The sequence below is a fragment of the Mauremys mutica genome, chromosome 2 (genome assembly GCF_020497125.1).
Source record: "Mauremys mutica isolate MM-2020 ecotype Southern chromosome 2, ASM2049712v1, whole genome shotgun sequence".
Classification (NCBI taxonomy): domain Eukaryota; kingdom Metazoa; phylum Chordata; order Testudines; family Geoemydidae; genus Mauremys; species Mauremys mutica.
Window position 1 is genome coordinate 45,447,650 of NC_059073.1, and position 24,124 is coordinate 45,471,773.

Here is a 24,124-nt window from a genome sequence, read left to right on the forward strand (position 1 = left end):
AGCTCAGCCAAGAATGCAAATGCTTTTCAGAGACTGCAGGAACTGTGGGATAGCTTGAGTCCTCCAGTCCATGAGCGTCCATTTGATTCTTTGGCTTTCCGTTACGCTTGTCACGCAGCAGTGCGCTGAGTCCCTGCTATGGCATCTGTCTGGAGATATTTTAAAAATGATTTTGAGCGCTGATAGAACAGATTTGCCTGCCCTTACAGCGATCACGTCCGCATGGTCCATGCGGGAGCTCTTTCTTTATTTTGATTTTTAACTGCATCACCACCCGTGCTGATCGGAGTTCCACGCTGGGCAAACAGGAAATATTCAAAAGTTCGCGGGGCTTTTCCTGTGTACCTGGCCACTGCATCCGAGTTCAGATTGCTGTCCAGAGCGGTCAGTGGTGCACTGTGGGATACCGCCCGGAGGCCAATACCGTCGATCTGCGGCCACACTAACCCCAATCCGATATGGTAATACCGATATTAGCGCTACTCCTCTCGTTAGGGAGGAGTACAGAAACCGGTTTAAAGAGCCCTTTATACCGATATAAAGGGCCTCTTAGTGTGGACGGGTGTGGCGTTAAATCTGTTTTACGCTCCTAAAACCGGTTTAAACGCGTAGTGTAGACCAGGCCTATAACTCAGCATCCTAGAGACAAAGCAGCCTTTGGCAGAGCAGTGCTCCAGTCTGTCATTCCATAACTCCGACCGCACCTTCAAGGTAGGGCTTGGGAGTCACCTAACTGGAATCGATATGAGCAAGCACTCGAAGAAGAAAAAATGGTTAGTCACCTTCTTGCAACTGTTGTTCTTCAAGATGTGTTGCTCATTTCCATTCCAGACCCACCCACCTTCCCCTCTGTCCAGAGTAGCCAGCAAGCAGGAACTGAGGGGGTGCCGTGTTGGAAGGGTCATATATTGAATGCCATAGAAGCGCCAGTCAAGGGGACTACACAGCTGACCCAACGGGTGCTTCTAGGGGAAAAATTTCTGATGACTGTGCACGCAGTGCGCACACACCTAACTGGAATGGATCTGAGCAACACATCTCAAAAAACAGTTACAAGAAGGTGAGTAACTGTTTTTTCCTGAACCTGAACGCAGTCCAGCCAGTGTCCCAATATTGGGGCCCCTAGGCCCATTCTTGGGGTACAGACCTGCTATCTAGCTCCTCATCCTGAGAGCAGGAACCCATTGTGCAGCTACATAGCCCCTGTGGGCACAAAGCTGACCCTTCAGACTCCCCTGTACATAAACATACCTTCTCCTAGAACTCTTTCCCAAAAGTGTGAAGCTTCTGATTTACAGTTCAACTATCTTGGAAGGCTTGTAGTAATTGTGAAGCATAAAACACACTCAGTAATTGTGTTATACTCTGGGCTCTCTTCCTTAATAATTTAAAATACAAGAAAGTGTGGAGATCAGTTAGAAAACAATAAACACCCTAACTGCAATGCCTAACTGCAACTAGCTCACCCTACTCTTGGGAGTCCTTGGAGGGGACCATGTAGTCTCAGGAAGGGAGGCAGAGGCCCCCATATCTTTTGGAGGCCTGACATGCTGGGCTGCTTCTCTCTCCCCTCCTGTTGAGCTACAGGAAAAAATGGCCCAGGAAAGATCAGCTCCTCCCTCTTTATAACCTTCCTCTTTCCACTGGGGCCATTGCCAGGTGACCAGAGAGCCCTGCCAGTTGCCTGGCAACTTCATTGCCAAGGCAATCTCTCCCCAGACAAAGCAATTCTCCTGGGTAGGAGCTATCTCTTTGGATGACCAGTTGTCAAAATTTAATGACTCCCTATTGGTTTTTTGCCACCAGCTTTTGGAACTTCAGCCCAATGTGGAGGCAAACAGGCATGGGCAGTGTGTATCATAGGCTGGGGGAAGCTATGCCTCCCTAAACAGCCCTGCGTGACCCTGTCCACGTTCAGTCCCAAGGCCCCCTTCTGCTTGCTGCTTCTCTCTTGGCCCCAGCCTAGGCAGGCTGCTCCTCTTCAGGGAAGTGTGCTGGGGCTAGGGCAGCTGCCCTGCGGCCAGGACTTGGGGGGCTGGGGCCGCCCATGGCCGTGCTGCCTGGTTCTCCAAGGCTGGGAATGTTGGGCCTGCAGCGTTCCAGGGAAGGCGGGGGGGCTGAAGGCACTGGGGCCGCCCGCCCCGTGCTGGGGGCACTGGAGCAACTTGCTCGGTGCTTGGGCCACCCAGCAGTGGGACCGCAGCAGCTGGTGCTCCGGGTGCTGGGGGTTGGGTGCCACCCACCCAGCGCTTGGACGGCTGGGGTGGAAAGGGGGGAGCGGTGGCTGCAGTGGGGGTGGGGGCTCTCGGCTCTGGCGGGGGAAAGGGGGCCTCAGGCAGAAGGGGTGAGCCAGGGCAGGAGCTAGACTCCCAGAGCCCGCCGTTCACCCGCTGCCCATGAAAACAGGTAATAAAGGCAAAAGGCTGCACATTCAGATGGAGTTTGTATGCATCTGTACAAACTGCAAAGATCCCCCAGTATCAAATAGAATTGATAAGTTGTACAGAGCCTCCTAACTCACCACAGCTTCATATACAACTGCTTGGGAGACTTGGTTACACCACAATTGTTCTGTGAAGGAGCTATACTATTTTTCCAGTTTATAGTGTAGCCAGGATTGTGACCATGTTTTGTAACAGGGCTAAAGCATTGGCCATATCTCCCTTGACATTAATGCCTCTTGGACATGTTGTCAGGCTTAAACATGGTTAAGGTCATATTTACTCTACAAATTTGAATAATTTTATAACAAATCCTCTAGCATGGTTTTATTTGCAATGTACGTAGGTTCACAGAGTTGCACCATTCGTTTATTTCTTGGTTTGGTGCTAGGGGGTTGGCCTCTAGTGCCTTTGTGAATATTGTTAATAAGAAATTAGTTTTATCTGTTCTGCCTTGATGGGATCAGTGTTAGTCCTTCAGGGTGTCTAACACCTTTCCAGGCAGGGCAGCTGTCTGGAATGCAGTACAAGAGGCTGCCCTGGGCCAAGTCCAGACTTGAATAGTTGCAGTGCTAATATTTTCACATATTGTGTAACACGGAGTTCATAATTTGATAGTCTTATTTCACTTTGTCACATGAATAACAAGGCTTTGCGTAATGAGGCAATTACTCGTGACGGCATTCTGTGCCAAAAAAAAAAAAATTTTTGCACCAAAAAAATTAAAATTCTGTGCACAGTATTTTAAAATTCTGCATATTTTATTTGTCAAAGAAATGTGGAGGCTCCAGCATGGCATTGGGGAGCAATGGAAGGCCACTGGCTGCACTGAGTTGGGAGATCACTGTGCAGCTTCTTCCCCTCCCCTCCCACTGGGACATGGACTCAGTAGTGAGGCTGCACCCAACCCTGACATAGTGCAAGGACCAGGCCTGCTCCAGAAACATCCCAGAGCCCTGCCCCTCCATATCAGGTGTGGGGAGGCAGGCTCAGCAAGGCAGGATCCAAGTGTGGAGGGGCTTAGTGTGTGGGGGATCCAGGTGTGGGTTGAGAGGGTTCTGTATGGGGCAATCTGGGTGTGGACAGCTCAGTGGGGAATCTGGGACCGGAGGGGATCTGGATGCACAGGGGCTTGTTGGGGGTTTTTTGGGTGCAGTGGTAATGGGACTCTGCAGGGGGGTCCAGGTGAAGGAGGTTGGGGCTCAGTGCGGGGGGGGTCTGGGTGTGGGGGAATAGAGCTGTGCAGGGGGTTCTGGGTGTGGGGGGCTCAGTAGGGGGTCCAGATGCTGGAGGAGTGGGACTCTGTGGGGTGGGGATCCATGTGCAACTGGTTGGGGCTTGGTGGGGTGGGGGTGCGGGTGGCTCATCAGGGTGGTCCAGGTGCAGGGGGAGTAGGGCTTATCAGGGGAATTCTGAGTGCAGGGGGGTGAGGCTCAATGGCAGGATCTGGGTATGAGGGGGTCTGGATGCACACGGGTTGTGCAGATGGGGGAGCAGTTCCCTGTACAGGAATCCCTCCCCCTGCAGCTGAGGAGTGATGGATGCAAGAAGCGGGAGTGGGGGAGGAGGGGATTTTGCAGAGCTTCCTGCACCCGGGGGAGAAATCTGGGGGTGGGTCTGACCCAGCCCTGGATGCTGTGTGGGGGAAGAGGAAGTCTCATCCTTCCCAGCCCAGCCTGGACTAGCAGCTGAGCCTGGCGCAGGGTAGGAGCCACCAGCCAGGTCTTCCCCAGTCCCGCTTCCTGCCCCACAGTGATTTACCTCTCTGCCGGCTTCCCGGGGCACCCGAAACATACTGCACTTTTCTGCGGGGAAGCAAAGAAATCTTCAGGGGACATAAATTGTATGCATACACAGTGGCGCAGAATTCCCACAGGAGTAGGCAATAGACAGTGTATTGGGATTTTCATGTGTCCCAGTTAAGTGAGCTCTGATTTGTGCTCTTGAATTAATTGAGTTAATACACATACTGAAGCATGTGAGTGAGGGGAATGAGAATTGAAACTGGTAGGTTACAAGTTGGTCAAGAGCTGTGGAAACATTGGAGTTGTAGATAGAGAGAAATTTGGGGGAAGTGATTAGGATATGTTTCATTCAGGGGAAATGGGAAAGCTCCAGGCACTTTAATGATCATTGTACAGACCTGACTGAGTCCTTCTAGTGTGTGGTCACCAGTCTGTAGTAATAGGACTCAGCCTTTGGATTCCATGTTCTTCCAAGCCAGCTGGCTTTGGGCAGAGTCCCACCATGATCTTTAGATTTGGGCCTGTAAGGCTCACTCCGGTTTGGCCAATGTACATGGCAGAGGGGCAAACTGGACAGTCTCTACGCAAAAGAATAAATGGACACAAATCTGACATCAGGAATCATAACATTCAAAAACCAGTGAGAGAACACTTACACCTCTCTAACCACTCGGTGACAGACTTGAAGGTGGCAATTTTGCAACAAAAAAAACTTCAAAAACAGACTCCCAAGAGAGACTGCTGAACTCTAATTAATATGCAAATTAGATACAATTAACTTAGGTTTAAACAGAGATTGGGAATGGTTGGGTCATTACACTAATTGAATCTATTTCCCCATGTTAAGTTCTCCTTACACCTTCTATGGGTCACCTTGATTATCACTTCAAAGGTTTTTTTTTCTCCTGCTGATGATAGCTCATCTCAGTTGATTGGCCTCTTACAGTTGTCATGGCTACTTCCACCTTTTTATGTTCTCTGTATGTATAAATATCTTCTTTCTGTGTGTTCCAGTCTATGCATCCGAAGAAGTGAGCTGTAGCCCACGAAAGTTTATGATGAAATAAATTTGTTAGTCTCTAAGGTGCCACAAGTTCTCCTGTTCTTTTTGCGGATACAGACTAACACGGCTGCTACTCTGAAACCTGTCTAAAACCAAAGTAACTTTTACTCTCAAAGCATACAAGAGTTACAGATCTTTAGGCGAAACAACAAGAACTTATATGCCCTTACACCTTCTTGTGAGTCCTTAGGGCATAGTCCATATATCAAAGTGTAGGCCCCTCCTGCAGTCCTCTTGTTGTGGACAATGGTTGGTTGTTGCAAGAGGGAGTAGAGTAGATCTTCACCTTAAGTAAAGTTTCTGTCCCCTCTATAATGTGACTCATTCACTCGCTTCAGTGTCCTAGTCAGGTGGTTAAAGCCCTAGACCCTGTTAGAGACAAACTGGGAGAATCAGTTTTTTTGCTTGATTACTCTCTTTAGAAAATACCATTGTTCCCATAGAGTCATTCATAATTGATGGTCCTCTCATTCAGGGTCAGACACCTCAATCTTTCACACTAGACATTACTATAGGCAAAAAGCAAAGCATGGGAAAAAGAGGGCAAGCTAAGCATAAAAGGCAGTGTTTTTACCAAGTGCTCACACTCCAAATAAGAGTTTTGTTTCTCAAGTTCCATCTACAACAGGCTTCAAAACTTTAAGAAACTCTATTTAATCTTGCTTTGAATGCAGTCCCAAACAAATGAATGACCACACTCCTACCTAGATCTGTCTTTATTGCCTTTAGATACTTTTAACTATAATTAGATTTCTTCCCCTTCACCCCCATCCCAGCCTATGCTTTTTCAAGGATAAACATGGTAAGCTGGAGAAGCTGTTGCCAATATCCCTTCAAATCAAGCTCATTTTCAAACTCTTGACTTTTCAGTCATGGACCTCCTTTTTCCAACTTGGTGCTCAGAACTGTACACAGTAACCCCCTATAAGCTCCCCCCTTTTAAGTGGAATCATTCTTTTCCTTAGCTTTATAAGTTCTTGTGTTTCTCAGATTTTGTTAGTTTAATTTAGACCATGGATGTTTAAAACTTGGTATATGTATTTTTAAATAAGACTGTGTTTGAAGTGAGATTTTTGAAAAACATTAGCTATGCAGAATGATTAGCACTGGTACAGCATGCACATCTTGTTAATAAAAATATTTGACTCTGAAAGAATGCCTGGAAGGTAGTATTATAAAAGTAGATTTTTTTTCCTGGTGGTTAGTATGAAAATCCCAGTATCCACACACTGTAATACACTCAGTAAATCTGTCATGATTGAATGTAACCTTTATTACATGCAGACTGGGAGTTAGATCATGCCATTTCTTAGGCACCGCAGACTGAATGTTGATGACATACACATTACAGGACAGGCATGTTTTAGCAGGGCACAGCTGCAGGCAGAAGCTAAAGGACAATTAATTGTTCATGTATATCTCTTTTTTGTTTTTGCTCTACATAAACGTTTTATCATTAACAGAGACTGCTTCTTTAAAACGCTTGTGTGTAGGTAGCTAAAGCAGCCTGCAAAATGCAGGAGAAGCTTAGCTTTACTGTGAAGTCTGAGTGTAACCTAACTAGCTAGAGGATATGCAATTCCTGATTGACAGCAGGACTAGCATTATGCAAATGCTGTAAGAGCTAACAGCAGCTGGGAAACAGTGATCAGGGGCTCTGTTAGGGATCTCTCTACACACGCCACACTTATCTCTCTATTTTTTATCTCGTCTGCTGTTGTGTTTCATTTCAACAATCAATAAATTACACAAAACAATTGTTGCTTTTTTGACATTATTAAATTTAAAATCTCAGAGCAGTTTGTTTTTCAGCTAGAGATCTGTGAGAGCTTTTTACTCAAGCTAAATTGGTTAAATTTCAGCTGGTAACATGCTTATCTTTAAACCTTTCTGTTTTTAAATCTTGTGTGTCTGGTCCCTTCATACTAAAGTGTATTTTGCTTGTTTCTTCCCGTCGTCTTCAGTCTGAAGCCTTATGTAGGTCAGGCTTGGCTTAAGCAGATTTCCTGAACCTGCGTCAGCTTAAGCTGAAGGAATTTTAATAAACCCTCCCTTGTAGGCGTGGGCCTAAATGAGACTAGCCTAGTTAAGCCTGATCTTTTTCTGTTTGTGAAAAAGAGCTGAGCAGAGCTAGGGACTGCATGGTGGTTTCAAAAACTGCCTCCTTAATTCGGAGATAACAATGGTTGGGAAGGCCAGATCTTCTAATTTTACCTTATCTGAAAAGCTTGATTTGCTAAAACTTGTGAAGCCGTATGTTAAAATTCTTGAAGAACATACCAATAAGCATTCAGTAATAGTGGAAAAAAACAAATGCTGGGATATCATAGCCGATAACTACAATGCCATCGGAGTAGATCGTCCTCCTCGTACTGCACAGGGCCTGCGCACGCTGTACAAGAGGCTCAAAGAATATGCCAAACAGGAGCTATTGCAGCAAAAGGAGACCCATTCAGATTATAAAAGCAGCATTTCCGAGCCAACCAAGAAAGTTGTGGAGATGATTCCACAGATTTCCAGTGTGTGTTTAAGAGACAGGAGCAGTTTTCAAAGGTGAGATACATTTTACTTTGTTATTAAATTAAAATTATGGCGCCTCCTACCTACTCTATAAAGCTTATTCTTAACTTGAGTTCAGTGTCCTAAAGCAAATACCCACAACAGAGTTGAAAAGGATTGGAAACAATAGCAAAATACTATTTCCTTTGTTTTATGGTGACTTAACATTGCATTCTATTTTCAGCTGTGTTTCAAAGCTTGTTTCAGTGTCTTGTGTCATATTCTGGAAGGTGAGGGTTAAGAGGGAATCACAGAGAAATAGTAGCTCCAACCTCTACCCCTCCCTCACCTTTTAATAGGCAGATTATTCAAACACTGACAAAGTGGTGGCTATTCTCCTCCATTTAAGGTAATACTGCAGTCATCTTGCTGCATATAAAACTATTACCAGTTTACATAAGATCTATATAAAGTTCAGGGAACCAAGAAATCTATTTCATATACCTTGTCTGTATCATACATTATTTTATTAGGCAAATATTGAATATGTTTTAACTGAATCCAGACTTTAAGCACTTTGTCTCCATACAGTAAAGTGCCTTTAACACTACAAATAGATTTTTACAGATTACTTTTCCTTCACTTGCTGACATTTTCTGAATCCAGAGCAAAGCTGATTGCAATATAAACTGTAAATAACAATACATGTATTGTATGCTAGGCAGTTTGTAAGCATATAAACAGAGATCGGGGAGCTACAGAATCAGTTGTTTTCTCTTTTGTAGTTCTTTTTAGTGCTCCATGAAGTGAGAGACTGTCTAGATTTGAGCCAGACATAATACAAGCAGGCAGTGGGCAAGCTTCCCCTACAGCTGCTATAATGCCCCTCAAATCAGACTTGCAACACACTCTCCTGGTACAGTATTGGTCTTTTCAGGATCAGAAACTGCCAGGGTCAGATTTTGCTTCCTCTGGATGCAGATATTTTAAACTAACAAGGATAAAAGTAAACTCTGTCCACTACCCAGAAGTAATGATAAAGCCACATTTTTACATTCTTTTCACTAGCAGATCAAAATAATGTGTGAAGCTGGCTTCCCATTAAGAGTTGGTTGGTGCAACAGCTAAGTGTTCTAGGAGAAGTTGCCATGTGTACACATGGGAAGTTTGATTCATGGTGCCAATGACTGAACTGAATGGTAACAATTGTCTAAATTCTAACATGCCAGATTCTCTTAAAAAAAAAATTTAACATGCTCTTGTGGGGCTTTGGTGTAAAGAAATCTGTAGCACCAGTGCAGTCTAGTTGCTACTGGTGAATGCCCATATAGGTAAAAGTCAAAAGATCTTATTAAAAACAAAACAGCCTTTTTAATTAGGTATAAAAGTGATGTCTTGATCACCACCTACTGTAATGAAGAAAATTAGTCTGAGAGCTATAGATGTTTCATGGACTTGTATACAGTAATGGTGCTTTTCATGCACAGCATGTTCAAGAGCCATAATTTGATTCCTGCAACTCAAACATATTTGGACTCTGTTAGGACTCCGAGAACACTGAATTGGTGCCCAGAATGATTTTCCCTAATATACCAGTTGGTGCATTAAATATTGGAGAAATACTTTTTAAAATAATTTATACAAAATACACTATTATTTTGTATTCTTTCATTTTAACCCTGAATTACACCCCTCCCCCCCCCAACATAACCAGTTTTAACCCATTATAACATGACTTTGTTTTTGGAGGTGTGTGTATATATATATATAAGTAGTTGACAAAGTTATAATGTCGCCTGGTATCTGGTAAGAAATTCTTACCTAATTAAATTAAATTAAACAAAACCTATGAATCATGGGTGCCTCAGGGTTATAAATACCACCCCCATTATGGTAACTGTTGTTTCCCTTTCTTTCAGTGGAGTTGGCAGGAGTCCCACTGTAACTGCCAAAGAGGAGCTTCTCTTATTACAGTTCCTTCTTTCTGTTTTCACCTTCTATTTTACTGTTGTTTAGCTCTTAAGAAACTAACTAAAACTAACTCACAGGTCTGAGTTACATGAAGGCTTAGCATTTTGCTTGTTTCTTGGTGGGGTCCACTGTAGTGGATCATTATGGATTTCCCACTATTGGGCTGTTCTAGACCGTATCAACTCCCAGTCTACCTCCCCTCCCTTTTCTGGGAGCCTCTCTTTCTCTTTAGCTTGACCTGCTTCTCCTGATACTTGTTTCCACCCCTTGCCTCAGGCTAGGAACAGCAAGTAAGGATGAGGAAGGCCACATTAGGAGCAGAGGCTATGGCAGGAAGAAAAACAGCATGTAGCCAGCAGTGGAGAAGAGACTAGCAGTTGTACTTAGCAGTGGGAATGTTAAGGTTGTAAAGTCAAGCACTCAAAAGTTATGAAGTAAAAGAATTAAGGCCCATGCAACCTTAATTGTCCCCTTTTGTGTATGCATTATAATACAGTCTTTAATTACATGATCACGTTATTTTTCCCACAGGACCACTGTCTCATTCAGTGCACAAGATGGACACTGCTTAAGGAATGAATCCGGGCTGTGTATTGAATGAAGCAGTTGTCAGTAGGCCCCCTGCCTCATTTGTTGTACAAGTAGAAAGGTGTGTGGTGAATGAGGCAGGGTATTGCATGAAGAGAAAGGATGGTCTCATGGTTAAGGCAATTGAATCTTACCCTGGAAAACTGGGTTCTATTCCTGCCTCTGTCACAGAGGCTCTTCGATCCATACAGGGATTTAGGTGTTGTGACACTCAGCATTGCAATGCTTGACTTTCAGGTTCCTAGAAAACCACTGTAATCACTGGGATCCTCAAACCCTGAATTAGGTGTCTAGGCTCCCTATACAATGCATAGGGAGAAATAGGTACCTAAAAGTGGGATCCACAAAAGCCAGTACACTAGACGGGGAGTTGCCTAAGCTAGCTAATTGGCGACGCTGACAAGAAGGGTGTGTCCTAAGCCTGCCCCTCTCATGGATTTAGGCACCTCCCTGTAGTTGAGATTTACATGCCTATCTCTGCATTCTAGAGCCAGGAGTCCCTTTCTTAGAGTCAGGCAGTTTAGGTGCCTAAGCAAGAAATGGAGAAGGAGGGAGGTGGAGGTATCTCCTTTATAACTTTTAGCTCAGTGGTTAGAGCACTCATCCAGGATGTGGGAAACCAAGGTTCAGGTTCCCCCTTCTGTATGATGGGAAGAAAGGATTTGAACAGGGGTCTCCTACCTCTTAGGAGAGTGCCATAACCACAGACATATGGAATAGTCTGATGTGGGGCTTCCTCAGTCTCTTCTATTGAATCTGCTCCTCCACTTTGGGTAAATAATTAGAGTAATTAGGGCAGAGTGAGAGAGCGAGACTGACTCTATAGCTTGGTGGTTAGGGCACCCACCTGACAGATGGGTGACCCCAGGTGTCTGGTTCCTCTGTTTGGGTTGCATAGGGAAGACAGGTAGGGGACTACCTCATTTCTCTTACTTTGTGGATGGGGCTTAGGCATGAGCTAGATGTCTGGACTTCTAAAGTGAGGCTGCAGTGTACATGCTCAAAGTGAGAAAATATAGGCATCTACAGTAAAAAAGTTACTGAGTGAGTTTAGGTGCCTATGGGATTAGGCAGCAGCTGAGACAGGGAATTGTGGATTGCAGTGATGCTTAAAACTGGGATTTAAGCACCTAAGTCTCCTTGTGGATCATTTGTGATGCTAGGCAACTCACTTTAACTAAACTTTTCACAGGTTGCCAGTAACTATGGTCATGGCTACGTTACCACTTATGTCAGCAAAATTTGTTGCTCAGTGGTGTGAAAAGAACATATCTCTGAGCGACATAAGTTTCACCGGCATAAGTGGTAGTGTGCACAGCGCTCATGCCGACATAGCTACCACCACTCATTGCGGATGGTTTAATTATGTTGACGGGAGAGCTCTCCCATCAGCATAGAGCAACTACATGAGAGATCTTTCAGTGGCACAGGTGCATTGGTACAGCTGTGACACTGTAAGGTCTCTAGTATAGACATAGCCTATGTGTTCCTCATTTTCTGGGTGCCCAAGTTGAGAAATGTGGTGCTAGATTTTCAGAAGTGCAGAACACTCACAGCTGAAACTGAAGGCAAGAGCTGTGCTTTAAAGAAATAAAGTGCTATAAAATGACGAGGCCATAGGCCCTTAAATTGGGCATCCAAAATTAGTGGACACTTTTGACCTTTAATCTCTCTGTGCCTCAGATCTAGAGCCCTGCAAATCCACGGGTATCCATCTGCTTTATATCTATGGACCATTTCTGTGTATAGCAGCGCGGATGCAGATACAAATTTTGTATCCGTGCAGGGCTCTGACGGTAAGAGCCAGGCAGGCAGCTTTGAGGAACCGTGGCATGGATCCTCCACCTGCCCTGGGCAGGTAGCCTGTGGGGCAGGGACACTGAGTGGAGAGACTGGGGGGCAGGGACACTGGGCAGGAGTCAGGGGCTGCAGCTCCCCACAGCTGCCAGTGCGTCTCTCCCTGACCGGGAACTGGCTGGGGAGGGGGTGGCTCGAAGCTGCAGCCTGGCCATGGTAAGAGCCATGCAGACAGCTGTGGGGAGCTGCGGTGGATCCTACACCTGCCCTGGGTGAGGGGCCCGAGCAGCCCCCGGGCACGTCCACAGGTCTCACCCCTTCCCCCTGGCCAGTCCAGTGTGGCGCCCAGCCAGGGAGCATTGGGGAGCCGTGGCAAACCCTGTGGTGCAGGGGAAGGGGCTGAGAGCAGCTCCCGGCCGTCTCCCCGCCCAGCTCAGATCAGGTGGAGGGTCCGTGATTCCTCATGGGCTCCCCACAGCAGCCCTAGCGGCTCCCCCCAACCGGGCTCTGGTGGAGTGCCTTGGAGCCTCAGCCCAGCCCTGAGTATAGAGCCCTGCAAATCCACGGATATCTGCAGATAATTTTTACGGATCGGATGTGGATACATATTTGTGTATCCGCACAGAACTCTAGACAGATCCTCATCTGTAAAATGGGAATAATGATACTGTAATACCACTTTAATGGAGTGTTGTGAAAATAAATTCATTAATATCTAGGAAGCATTCAGATTCTGTAGTGATGAGCACCATGGAAAAGTCCATAAGGAAATTAATAATTCTGTCTTCAGGGCAGGGTTTAAAAAGTGTGCCATAAATATGGCCTAGGGCCACACATTCAACAAGGAGGATAACCAAAATATTGAATAGCTGATCATTAAGTAAGCATCATCCATCCTATGCACTGAAGAAGAGAGGGGTCCTGTGGAAGAAAATAGTATGTAATTAAAAATTATATCATAATGCATATACACTAGGGGAGCAATTAAAAGTGCATGGGACTTAATTCTGGTATTTCTTAACTTTCTTGGCTGGCTAGCCTTCTGCCCTCTCCGTGGTTTCCCACCTCTACTCCATGCTATGACTCTCTTGCTACCTCACAGCTACTCACACACGCAGAAGTCCAGCAGCAGAGTGGAGGGCTATCCAGTTTATTTCATTTAATGCAGCATGTGTGATTGCTTCCTTGTGGGCAGGTAGCAAATGTGTGCATTTGGTGCAAGTGACTCATGGTCCATAAAGCCCACGTCTGGGCTCTTCAGACCAGAATGGCTTAATTGGAGGAGCTAAGGGAGATAGAGAGGTACATACATGAGACTTTCTGGGATGCAGTAGAGTGGTCCCACCCTCTCATCTGTCAACTTCTGTGCTGTTGAGGATGAAATCTCAGGGAAGGTGAACATCAAACTGGAGCAGAGGGAAATAATCCCATAGTTGGAACCCTTCTTCCAGATGATGTCATGGTATCTTCTCACACTGAGGCTACCTCTCTGGGAGAGGGGACCCCTGTTGTTAGGAAGAGACAGGAATTTAGTTATTAAAAATATAGATAGTTGGATTTGTGATGACTGGGAGAACCGTATGATGAATAACCTGCCAGGTGTGAAGACCTCTCAAGACATCTAGACACACTTCTGTGAGATGCTGGGGAGCACATAGGTGCTAGGAACATAGGGAAAGGTAGGAGAGAGGTCCTGAAGGCCAAATTCAGGCTGCTAGGTAAGAGATTAAAGTCCAAGACCTCATTAGTAGCATTCTCTGAAATGCTTGCAGTTCCACATGCAGGGCTAGTTAAACGGATAGAACTGCAGCGTCTCAATATGTGGATGAGATGATGGAGTTTGGAGGAGGGAGTTAGGTTTATTAGGAACTGGAGAACCTTTCGGGAAAGGAGGATCTATACAGGTAGCATGAGCTCCACTTAAACCAAAATGGAACCAGATTGCTGGAATGTAAAATTAAAAAGGTCAAAGAGGAACTTTAAAACTAAGGGCTGGGGAAAAGATTACACATGTGGAAGAACACATGGTTCAGACACAGACATCCCTTAGAGGAGGATTTATTAAAGGGAATACTTTATAACCTAGTAAAGAGAAGAGGACAGAAGTTGATAAAGTGCAGGTAGGATCTGAAGAGAAACAGTCGAATGAAAAGGAGTGCCTTTCAGTTACATCACATGAAGGCAAACAACTAAATATTGACAAAATTTAAAATTGTATACTAAAGCAAGAAGTTAAAAAGCTAAGATGGGTGAACCTGAGTGCCTGGTATTAAATAAGGCTATTGATATAATAGTCATCCCAGAAACTTGGTGGGATTATGATAATCAATGGAACGCAGTAATATCAGAATGACAGAGTGGGGGAGTGGCATTACATGTGAAAGAAAGCATGGAGTCAAATACAGTAAAAATCTTGAATGAATCAAACAATACTATAGAATCTCTATGGATAGAAATTCCATGCTTGAATAATGAGTATAGCAGGAGGACTACACCACCGCCTGACAAGGATGGTGATTGTGATTGTGAAGTGCTCATGGAGATTAGAGAGGCTTCAAAAACAGAACAGTTAAAACCTCAAAATAATGGGAGATTTCAACTATCCTCATATTGACTGGAAACATGTCGCCTCAGGATGGGATGCAGAGAGAAAATTTCTAGACACCATTAATGACTGCGTCTTTGAGCAGCTGGTCCTGGAATCCACAAGGGGAGAGGCAATTTTTTATTTAGTCCTAAGTTGAGCACAGGATCTGGCCCAAGAAGTCATAATACAATAAAAGCTGTTTTTTATCTAGCACTTCACCAACCTGAAAGCTCTATAAGCCGGCATTTCTGATCTTCATTAAAATTCCGTTTTATAGTCTGGTTGGTGCAGGGCCAACAAGGGATTGGAGCGTGGGAGGGGATGTGGAGCGTGGGCTCTGGGAGGGAGTTTGGGTGCAGGAGGGGATGCCGGGTGCCAGATCCTGGGGCCACTCACCTCGGGCAGGTCCCCGCAAGCGGCGAACTGTCCTGGCTGCTCCTAGGCGGAGGCATGACAGACGACTTTCTGTGCTGCCCTACCCTGAGCGCTAGCAACACAGCTCCCATTAGCTGGGAACAGTGGACAATGGGAAATGCAGGGGTAGCTCCTGCAGACGGAAGTGGCACTCAGAGCTGCCTGCCGTGCCTCCACTTAGGAGCAGCCAGGACAGATCGCTGCTTGCGGGGAGCCGCCTGAGGTGAGTGGCCCCTGGGTCCGGCATCCTGCACCCCCTCCTGTGCCCCAAGCCCCCTCCCACACCCAAACTCACTCCCAGAGCCTGTTCTCCACACCCCTTCCCGCACCCAAACTCCCTCCCTCTTAGTTAACCACCATTTTTCACTTAGTGGCACCCCCCATTTCCCCAACATGCTGGATAAAACAGCTTTTACTGTAGCTGAACCACTCGGTAATAGTGGCAATAATGTAATTAAGTTTAACATCCTTGTAAGGGGAAAAATACCAGAGAAACCAACCACAGTAGCATTTAACTTTGGAGCTATGCAAAAATGGGGAAGCTAGTTACAATGAACAGTCCCGAGTTAAATGGCTGCAAGCTGCATGGAAACTTTAAAAAAAGCCACCATAATAGAGGCTCAAATTAAAAGTGTACCCCAAATAAAAAAAACCCCAACAACTACAAGATGACCCCACCAAAAAGCCATCATGGCTAAACAATAGAGTAAAAGAGGCGGTTACAGACAAAAAGACATCTTTTAAAAATTGGAAGTCAAATCCTAGTGACTAAAATAGAAAGGAACATAAATTCTGGCAAGTCAAGTGTAAAAGTGTGCTTAGGCAGGCCAAAAAAGAATTTGAAGAGCAACTAACAAAAGACACACAAACTAAAACCATTTTTGCTGTTAAGTACATCAGGAGCAGGAACCCTGCCAAACAGTGGGGCCACTGGACAATTGAGCTGCTAAAGGAGCACTCAAAGAAGACAAGGCCATTGCAGAGAAACTGAATGAATGCTTTGCATTGGTCTTCACTGCAGAGGATATGAGGGAGATTATCACACATGAGTCATTCTTTTTAGGTGTCCAATCTGAGAAACTGTCCCGGATTGAGGTGTCCCAAAAAGAACACATTTGTTCGGCACAATTCAGAATAGTCTCTTGAAATCCTATATATTTCCCAGGGCTTACATCTGTCACCTCTCCCCACTGGGGAAGTTGCATACAGTCCTAGCTCACCTTAATACCTAAACTTAATAAAGCAAGTTCTTCCAAGATATATTGCAGGAAATTGCCATATTTATCACAAGTTAAATCTGCTCCTATTTTTGTATATAATGGCTTTTGTTTACAGATAATGACTTAATTATTATATATATGTTTTAGTGCTAACATAGATAAAGAAACAGTTGCTGGTACCAGTTCCCCACAAGCAGTGTTGGATCACCATCCTGCTGCAATCACAATGGAGTTGGAACCAGAAGAGGATGTCAAACCTCCTCCTTCCTTGGCTGTAGATTCACAGCAGAGTGAGGACTTAGAACAAGGAGAAGAACACCAATTGGTGCATGTTATGGAGAGATCTCCTTCAACTTCACTATCTTCTGTTGATATGAGAATGATGTTGTCTTCATCTCCCATCCCAAGAAGAGATGATTTTTTTAGGCTTGAGGTCGGAGAACGCTTTAGGCCAGCGTGTGGGTATGAGCCACAGATGTTGCAAATGCTGAAAGAGGAGCATCAGATAATCTTGGAAAATCAAAGAAAAATTGGGCTTTATGTCCAAGAAAAGAGGGATGGCTTGAAAAGAAAGCAGCAACTGGAAGAAGAGCTATTGAAAGCAAAAATCAAAGTAGAGAAGCTGAAGGCAATAAGACTACGACGTGATCTGCCAGAATACAACAGTCTTTAAATATTTATCATCTCTGTCATGTAATCTGAGATGTTTTATTCTCTGAGATACTTTCTAATAAATTCTTTTGGCCTAGCAAAATGATTTTTTTATGTTAATTTGGATGGATCAGAATCTAGCCTTGAAAAATGAATGCATGTTTTCCATTTTGTTGTTTATGTACATTAGCAAAAATGTCAAATGTCTTTCACAAGTTTGAGTCTTCTCAATATTTCTAGTCTGAAGTATAATCAGATACTGTAGTTCTAAGTGTGTAAGATAAAAAACTGCCTTTGGAAATCTTCCACTGAACTTTTATTAGACCTGGAACAAGCTAATGAAAATTTAGACAGGTGTTCTTAAATATGTTGATTTTATGCTTTATTCTTTTTTCAAAGCAATTCCTATCCTTTTTAGTATTCTTTATGAAGTTATTTGAAGGTTAATAAAGATATATATATAGAGAGAGAAATAAAGGCCATGTTTCTTTATATATCTTTCACTCATTTTAAATTAGTAAAGCCTATGGCAATGGTGAGATTTTGTTAATGTATTATATTAGCTTGGGGAACATAGGAAACTGACTGGATTGTTTTATTTCTTATGCTCAACTGAGGAAAGATTGAGTAAATGCACATATCTTTTTAAAATTTAACACTTTTTATAATCAGTGGATGAAAGTTTACATAAGATAATTTCAAAATAGAGATGCTGAAGGCAACATTAAAATTTTCAGAACTGCATCCATGCATAATTTGTGTGCACAGTTTCTGTGATTTGTGTATTCAATTGTGGTAATTACACTGGCAAGTGACTAGGAAGATATCTAATTTTTTCATTTCCATGCATAATTACTATGATACATGTGCAACCAAGACAGATGCTGGTGCATTTGGATCAATGTCACGGTTATGCTGTAGCTACCAAAATGCAATAGTTTCTCTACATAAATAATTTGTGACCCAAAAGCCAAGTAAAATTCTTTATTATCTAGGATAATTTTTGTGAATGGTATGACTTTTTGATTTATTTGCAAATAAAATCCCAAACATAAAAAATAAATCCATTCCCCAATCCTTCCTAGCAACATCAGAAGACTGCAGGATTGCATAGGTTTAATTAAGGGCTTAACTGAGCCTAAAGAACCTTTATTTGTGGTGGTGTTGTGAGAGATGGAGAGAAACCAGCTTGACTGTCAGAACCCAGGATGAGCTTGTGGAGTTATGTAGGGGGGTGGGGGGGAAGTGAGAGGAAACAAATCTTTTACTTACAATCTGAGGAAATTGGAAATCGAAATCACTGAGGTTCAATGAATGTGGAATCAAACAACCCTTTTTTCCCCCCTACAGTCACTTTAGGATAGAGCAGCACTTTAAGGCCAGGTCTAAACTCACACTTATGTCAACAAAACTTACGTCACTCAGGACCCCCCCCCCAGTGACATAAGTTTTGCGAGCATAAGTGCTCATGTATACAGCGCTGTGTCACTGTTCATTTAGGTAGTTTTATTATATTGAACGGAGAGAGCTCGTGTAGAGCAGCTACATGAACGATCTTACAGCGGCGCAGCTGCATCGGTACAGCTGTGCCACTGTAAGTTTGCTAGTATAGACATGGCCTAAGATGAGAGCCCCATTATCTCCATTGTGCCTTTTGTATGCCTTGAAGGTGTTAACCTCTCAATAACTAGCCTTGATTTCAGTGTACATCCTGGCCAACCCCAGCATTCTTCAATTCCAGGATACTGATGTGTCTTGTAGAGCTGTCAAGTATCAGAGGGGTAGCCGTGTTAGTCTGGATCTGTAAAAGCAGCAAAGAGTCTTGTGGCACCTCATAGACTAACAGACGTTTGGGAGCATGAGCTTTCGTGGGTGAATACCCACTTCGTCGGATGCAACCGACGAAGTGGGTATTCACCCACGAAAGCTCATGCTCCCAAACGTCTGTTAGTCTATAAGATGCCACAAGACTCTTTGTAGAGCTGGAACCACTTCCACAGGACATTCATTTTCTGGGCCTAAAAGACTCAAAACTTCTTTTTAAAAAATAAAAAGCATTCATCCTGCTGTACTTTACCATCCAGGATGTGGCTTCTGAGGAATGGGAACCAGCATAAAGTAAATTTTCAGTGCCTACCTCATAGCATGGAAATACCTGACTTTGCCTGAGAATCTAGATTCTGGTTGTCCAGTGTTATGGGGTAGATGCCAAGTTGTTTCTGTGTTCTTGTTCCAAGTTCTCATAGATGTGGTCCCATGTTCAACAGAGGCCAGAATGTGTCTTATAGGGCTTATGGTTTTGCAGAGGTTGTCTTGACTACAACCCACTCTATACTTGTTACCAAAGCCCTCCACATAGACTTTGGAAGTGTTTCTACCTAAATATCCATTTCTTTTGACATCTCTCTCTACAGATGTTACCTCTGTGAGAGTCAGAACCATGGAACTTTCCACTCTTTGCCAGCATCAGGTGGCTTCTCACCAGGAATGTAGAGGTAGATGCAAAGACGAAATTGGCAGAACCTCCCCAAAGTTTTAGATTCTGTGAGGGAAAGAGTTGGGTAGATGAAGACATAATAGAATATGGAGGTCCCATGAAGACCCTTTCTCCACCATCCTAACTCCATATTATGATTGTTTTGTTTGTATTATGTTTGTCAGAGAAAGGAGTTTTCTCTTCTTCTTTGTGCTAGCAGCATCTTCTATCCAGAGACATCTTATAGTTCCAGTTTCCTTTGTTCTGATTTCATCATAGTGGATCTTTCAATTCTTGGGTCATTTTGCAGTTGGCTTGCACCCTGTCCTGTGGGTTCATGTCTACCTTTAGCCATCCTCCTTCAAATGTACTTTTTAATTTTTTTTCCCATGGAAGATGTCCTTTCCTTCTCTTAGTCTATCAAGAAGTCAACCATATTTGGTGCTTCTCTCTCTCCAATTATTGTGGGTCTGCACTTCTTCTCCAGCACCCATATCTGGTTTGCATCATCACTTTACCTGCCTCTTAGACTTGGGCATCTTTCATTTCTTAGAAAGTGTACCTTCAGTATTGTTATGTTGTAGCATTAAGGTATATCTACACTGCACACCTCTGGCAGTGACATATAGGGTATGCTGCAGCAAAAAACAAGCTGTGTTCACACTACAGTGGGTAGCTAAATATGGCTCTGAAAGGCTCTGGCCAGGGGGATGCAACGGGGAGCTGAGGGAGCCTTTCTGCACTGATGAGTCTTTCACTGTGGCAGGGAAAGACTCTGGCAACTTCCCACTTTCCCTGCCACGGGGAGCTGCCTGAGCTTTTCCCCACTGTCTCCCTGCTGTCGGAGTCTTTCCCTGCTGCTGGAGTCTTTTGCCACTACTTCTTCACTGCATGAAAAGACTCTGCCAGTGGGGAGGCACCAGGACATTACACTAATAAAAATAGCACTATAGATGTGGGAGGAACTGCTTGGGCATGTAGAGAGAGAGTTTTGGCATGTCTTCATATGCCTAAACAGTGCCTCACTATCTAGAATGTTGTTTATACCCATTCTGGGGGGCGGGGGAAGCATGCAGTGTGTACTCTACACACTGCCATCAGGATTGTGCTGTGTAGACATACCCTTTGGCAGTTCTTCTGGACCTGCAATCTTAGGAACTTCTCTATTCTAGTACAGAGCCATACTGAACTAACATATATGAACAGGGCAGCATGGAAAACACAGCACCATGTTCTGTCCTTCTCCTTCCCCAGTCTCTGTACCTTAGCAGTGCCTCCATCCCTGTCTGCCTCAGAAAAATGTACCTCTAGCAAGGATGAGTGAGTGGAGCCTTCACTTTCCTGGGGTCTCCAACAGTTTATTAGCGTGCTTCCAGCAAGATAACCATGCTAAACGAGTCCTGGCAAGAGCTGCAATCTCAATTTTGAGGGATATATTCATTTGCTTGAGATTGAGGCAAGCAACTATGATAGTGTTCCCCTCTTCTCCTCTTGACTCAGAATTTTTTAGAAAAATAAGACATGTCAGAAATCATGCTACTGCCTCCTTTGTTGAGTGGGTGGTCATGTTAAATATTACACAAACTCTTAAAAATATTGTAAAAGCAGCAAAGAATCCTGTGGCACCTTATAGACTAACAGACGTTTTGCAGCATGAGCTTTCGTGGGTGAATACCCACTTCGTCGGATGCAAGAGTCTCTTGCATCCGACGAAGTGGGTATTCACCCACGAAAGCTCATGCTGCAAAACGTCTGTTAGTCTATAAGGTGCCACAGGATTCTTTGCTGCTTTTACAGAACCAGACTAACACGGCTACCTCTCTGATTCTTAAAAATATTGTTTTGAGAGCTGTAATAAAGACAAGGCCACCTGCTATTGCCCAGAAGGAGCAAGAATGTTGTTCTTATATGACCAAGCTATGAAATCTCATCGTCATGTCAGAAGTGTCACCGCTCTTAGGTAATGATAATAATTTGGGCTTGGAGGGTTTAAATACCTGCTTCTACTACTAACAAGGCAGCCACTTAGTTTCACCCACCACTGCCAGATGGTCCAGTCTTTTGCTGCAGACTCTTGCATTTGGCTACTGTACAGATAAGTTCTGGGATACAGTTGCTGTCTGTAAGGGCTTTTGCCAGGTAAAATGGGAGAATTGGGATGTACTATATGACAAGGCAGGATTGCTTACAGGTAATCCTGTTTGTCATAGTTCTCTCTTCTCATGTCCTCCATCTCTCCCGCCTGCTCACTTGGGGTGTTGCCAATTATTTTCTTTCAGCTCTTGCTATTTTCCTGTTTAAGGATCCACAGGACTAGAATCTAGGTCAGTGAAGCCTGGGGCAACTGATGTTCCCACATCACCCCAAGGAGGTCATGCAGAGCCACATCCAAGGACTACTGTGGCAATTAGGTGCTGCAGGAAGTACTGCCCAAAAGGGCCAGAGCAGCAGCACCCTATGGTGCTCTGATTGGGCCACTCTTACTTTCTAACCCCGGAGGGTGCCCCAGAAAGTTGTCTGGGCAACCACACAGACTTCTGGCTTGCTGCAGCTTCAGACTTTGCCTTGTCTCACCTCATTTCACTCTCTGATCTTTGGTGTCCAACCCCAGCCTGACTTCTACCCTGACTCTTGCCTTCTGATTTCAGCTCTCACAACTACTCTGACCACTGCCTTGTAGCCACCTCTGGACTCCACGACACCAGTCCAGCCGTACTGCCTACACCTTAGTATCTTACATCGTGTTTTAGATATTATTTTTCTCACTGGACAGAATAGAGTTTATATATTGTCTTTGATTGACAGACCTTTTGCCTCCTGCTTCCCAATAGGTGAAGCCATAGTACTGTCTGTAAGAGCTATTGCTGAGTTGGAGAAAAGAAGAGAGGATATGACAGACAGGTTTGTTGGTGAGCAATCTTCCCTTATTTCAGCTCTAACTCCTTTTAACAAGGTAGTTGGATGCCATGTTGGGGGGGTGGGGTGGAGTGCAAAACCCAGGAAGTAAAGAGAGATTACAAACTTTGGCATTTGTTCCCTATTTTAAAAAATTGCTTTGTTCCACAGCATTCAGTTAAAAACACGTGTTATGGAAATGTTAAATTTTACATAGCTCTACAGGCAGTAAGCTGAATATATTCCAAATTTTAAATTTCCATTTTTAAAAAACTAACAGCACACTGGACTTTTGGTTTAATTTCTTATCTTATTCCACAGTGTTATAGAATTGATCAATTCTAATTGTGATAAAATAATAATCAAAAATTCCTTGCCGCAGGAGAGAATTTAAATAATTATTGTTCAAGCATATTGACGTCTTTTAAATACTTTGGATGGAAATAAATAGAAACCCTAGGATAGTGAGTGTCTTTTTTAGAAATAGTTTGTATTTTAAAGATTGAAAATACAATTTAAAATATAGCACTATAGTGCATGTATAATACACATTTTTGATTTGTTTTTCATTTTTTTATTCCTTTTGAATTTGTTTTTAAATCATCTGAAAAGCTCATTGCGTAACATTTTGACACATAATGTTTGCTATTTACTATTGTTACATTTTAGAATTTTAACTGCGCTTCTTTGTGTAACAGATTACTGAAATTAAGATGTCCTGTGATTTATGCTTCTTGCTGATTAATACTAAAAATGAAAACACTCAGTTTTATCCCAGTCAGACTGACTATATTGATTAAGTGGTGTTCTTTATTAAAGTAGAGTCCACGTGGCCTGAACAAAGTTCCATTAGTAGCAAGGACATGACTTCTTTAGATTTTACTGGGTTTTAGCTAGCTAAACCTCTCTGTTGATGGATCCTCCACAGTCATCCCGTACTCTACCAGGTTTGGAGATAATTGTGATTCTTACTTTGGGAGAGGAGAGGAGAGAGCGAAATGGAGGGAATGCCTTACCTTCTGCAATCATGGAATGTCATAGACATTCTCCAGTGTACCTGTCCTCCTTCTGCAATGTGGGATCTGATACCACCCAACATTATGGCTATGTGGAATAATCCCTTGAACCCTGATGTGTTCCAAAGATCTCGTGGTGGGTGTAACACTGACAATGGTGTTTCCTTGGCTGACGGGATATATGAGAGCCATACAGTATAAAATACAAGCTAGTTGAGTAGTTTTAATTAACCAGCAAAGAGTTCTGTGGCACCTTATAGGCTAACGTATTGGAGCATGAGCTCTCATGGGTGAACACCCACTTCGTCGGATGCCCACGAAAGCTCATGCTCCAATACGTCTGTTAGTCTATAAGGTGCCACAGAACTCTTTGCTGCTTTTACAGATCCAGACTAACACAGCTACTCCTCTGATACTTTAATTAACCAGTTACTGCACCACATTTCTCATGGTTCTTATATGTATGTTGCTTAGCTAATTTACACACTTGAATTATTATAAATTTATACTTTCCATTAGCTGAAATAGAATTTAAAAATAATAGGTGGGATAGGGAGGCGCACTGAGACTGGATGAGGAGCCTGGGCAGAGCAGTTGAGAATGGGAGTCAGTGGGGACTGGGAATATGGGTGGAGGATGATTGGAAGCAATGCTGCGGTGGGAGAGAGATATCTGATGAAGAGGTGGCAGGAAGGGAGATAGGACTGTCAGGACAAGGAGCTAGAGGGCACACACAGGGAACTGGCAATGGCTGGGCAAGG

The 24,124-nt window shown here is 43.8% G+C and overlaps 2 protein-coding genes across 10 annotated transcripts in view; both read left to right on the top strand.

Annotated features, from left to right (window-relative positions):
* Nucleotides 1-24,124, top strand: part of RAD54B (RAD54 homolog B) — a 131,012-nt gene that overhangs the window by 27,357 nt on the left and 79,531 nt on the right. For 8 of the 9 annotated variants that reach the window (XM_045007509.1, XM_045007501.1, XM_045007508.1 and 5 more), the window contains exon 4: nt 22,284-22,361. The exons of the other annotated variant lie outside the window; for it this stretch is intronic. In XM_045007509.1, coding sequence (XP_044863444.1) covers nt 22,284-22,361 — 78 coding nt within the window. The remainder of the gene's footprint in view (nt 1-22,283; nt 22,362-24,124) is intronic. 9 annotated transcript variants of the gene reach the window in all.
* LOC123364955 (fibrinogen silencer binding protein) lies at nt 7,236-17,793 on the top strand. The gene is made up of 2 exons (XM_045007513.1): nt 7,236-7,802; nt 16,473-17,793. The coding sequence occupies exons 1-2, from the start codon at nt 7,432-7,434 to the stop codon at nt 16,996-16,998; spliced, it is 897 nt and encodes a 298-aa protein (XP_044863448.1). The 5' UTR covers nt 7,236-7,431; the 3' UTR covers nt 16,999-17,793.

Excerpts from the sequence above, each read along its gene's own strand:
- LOC123364955 (XM_045007513.1), top strand. The coding sequence starts at position 7,432 with ATGGTTGGGAAGGCCAGATCTTCTAATTTTACCTTATCTGAAAAGCTT. Across the intron at positions 7,803-16,472 it reads GACAGGAGCAGTTTTCAAAG|TGCTAACATAGATAAAGAAA; the intron begins GTGAGATACATT and ends TATATGTTTTAG.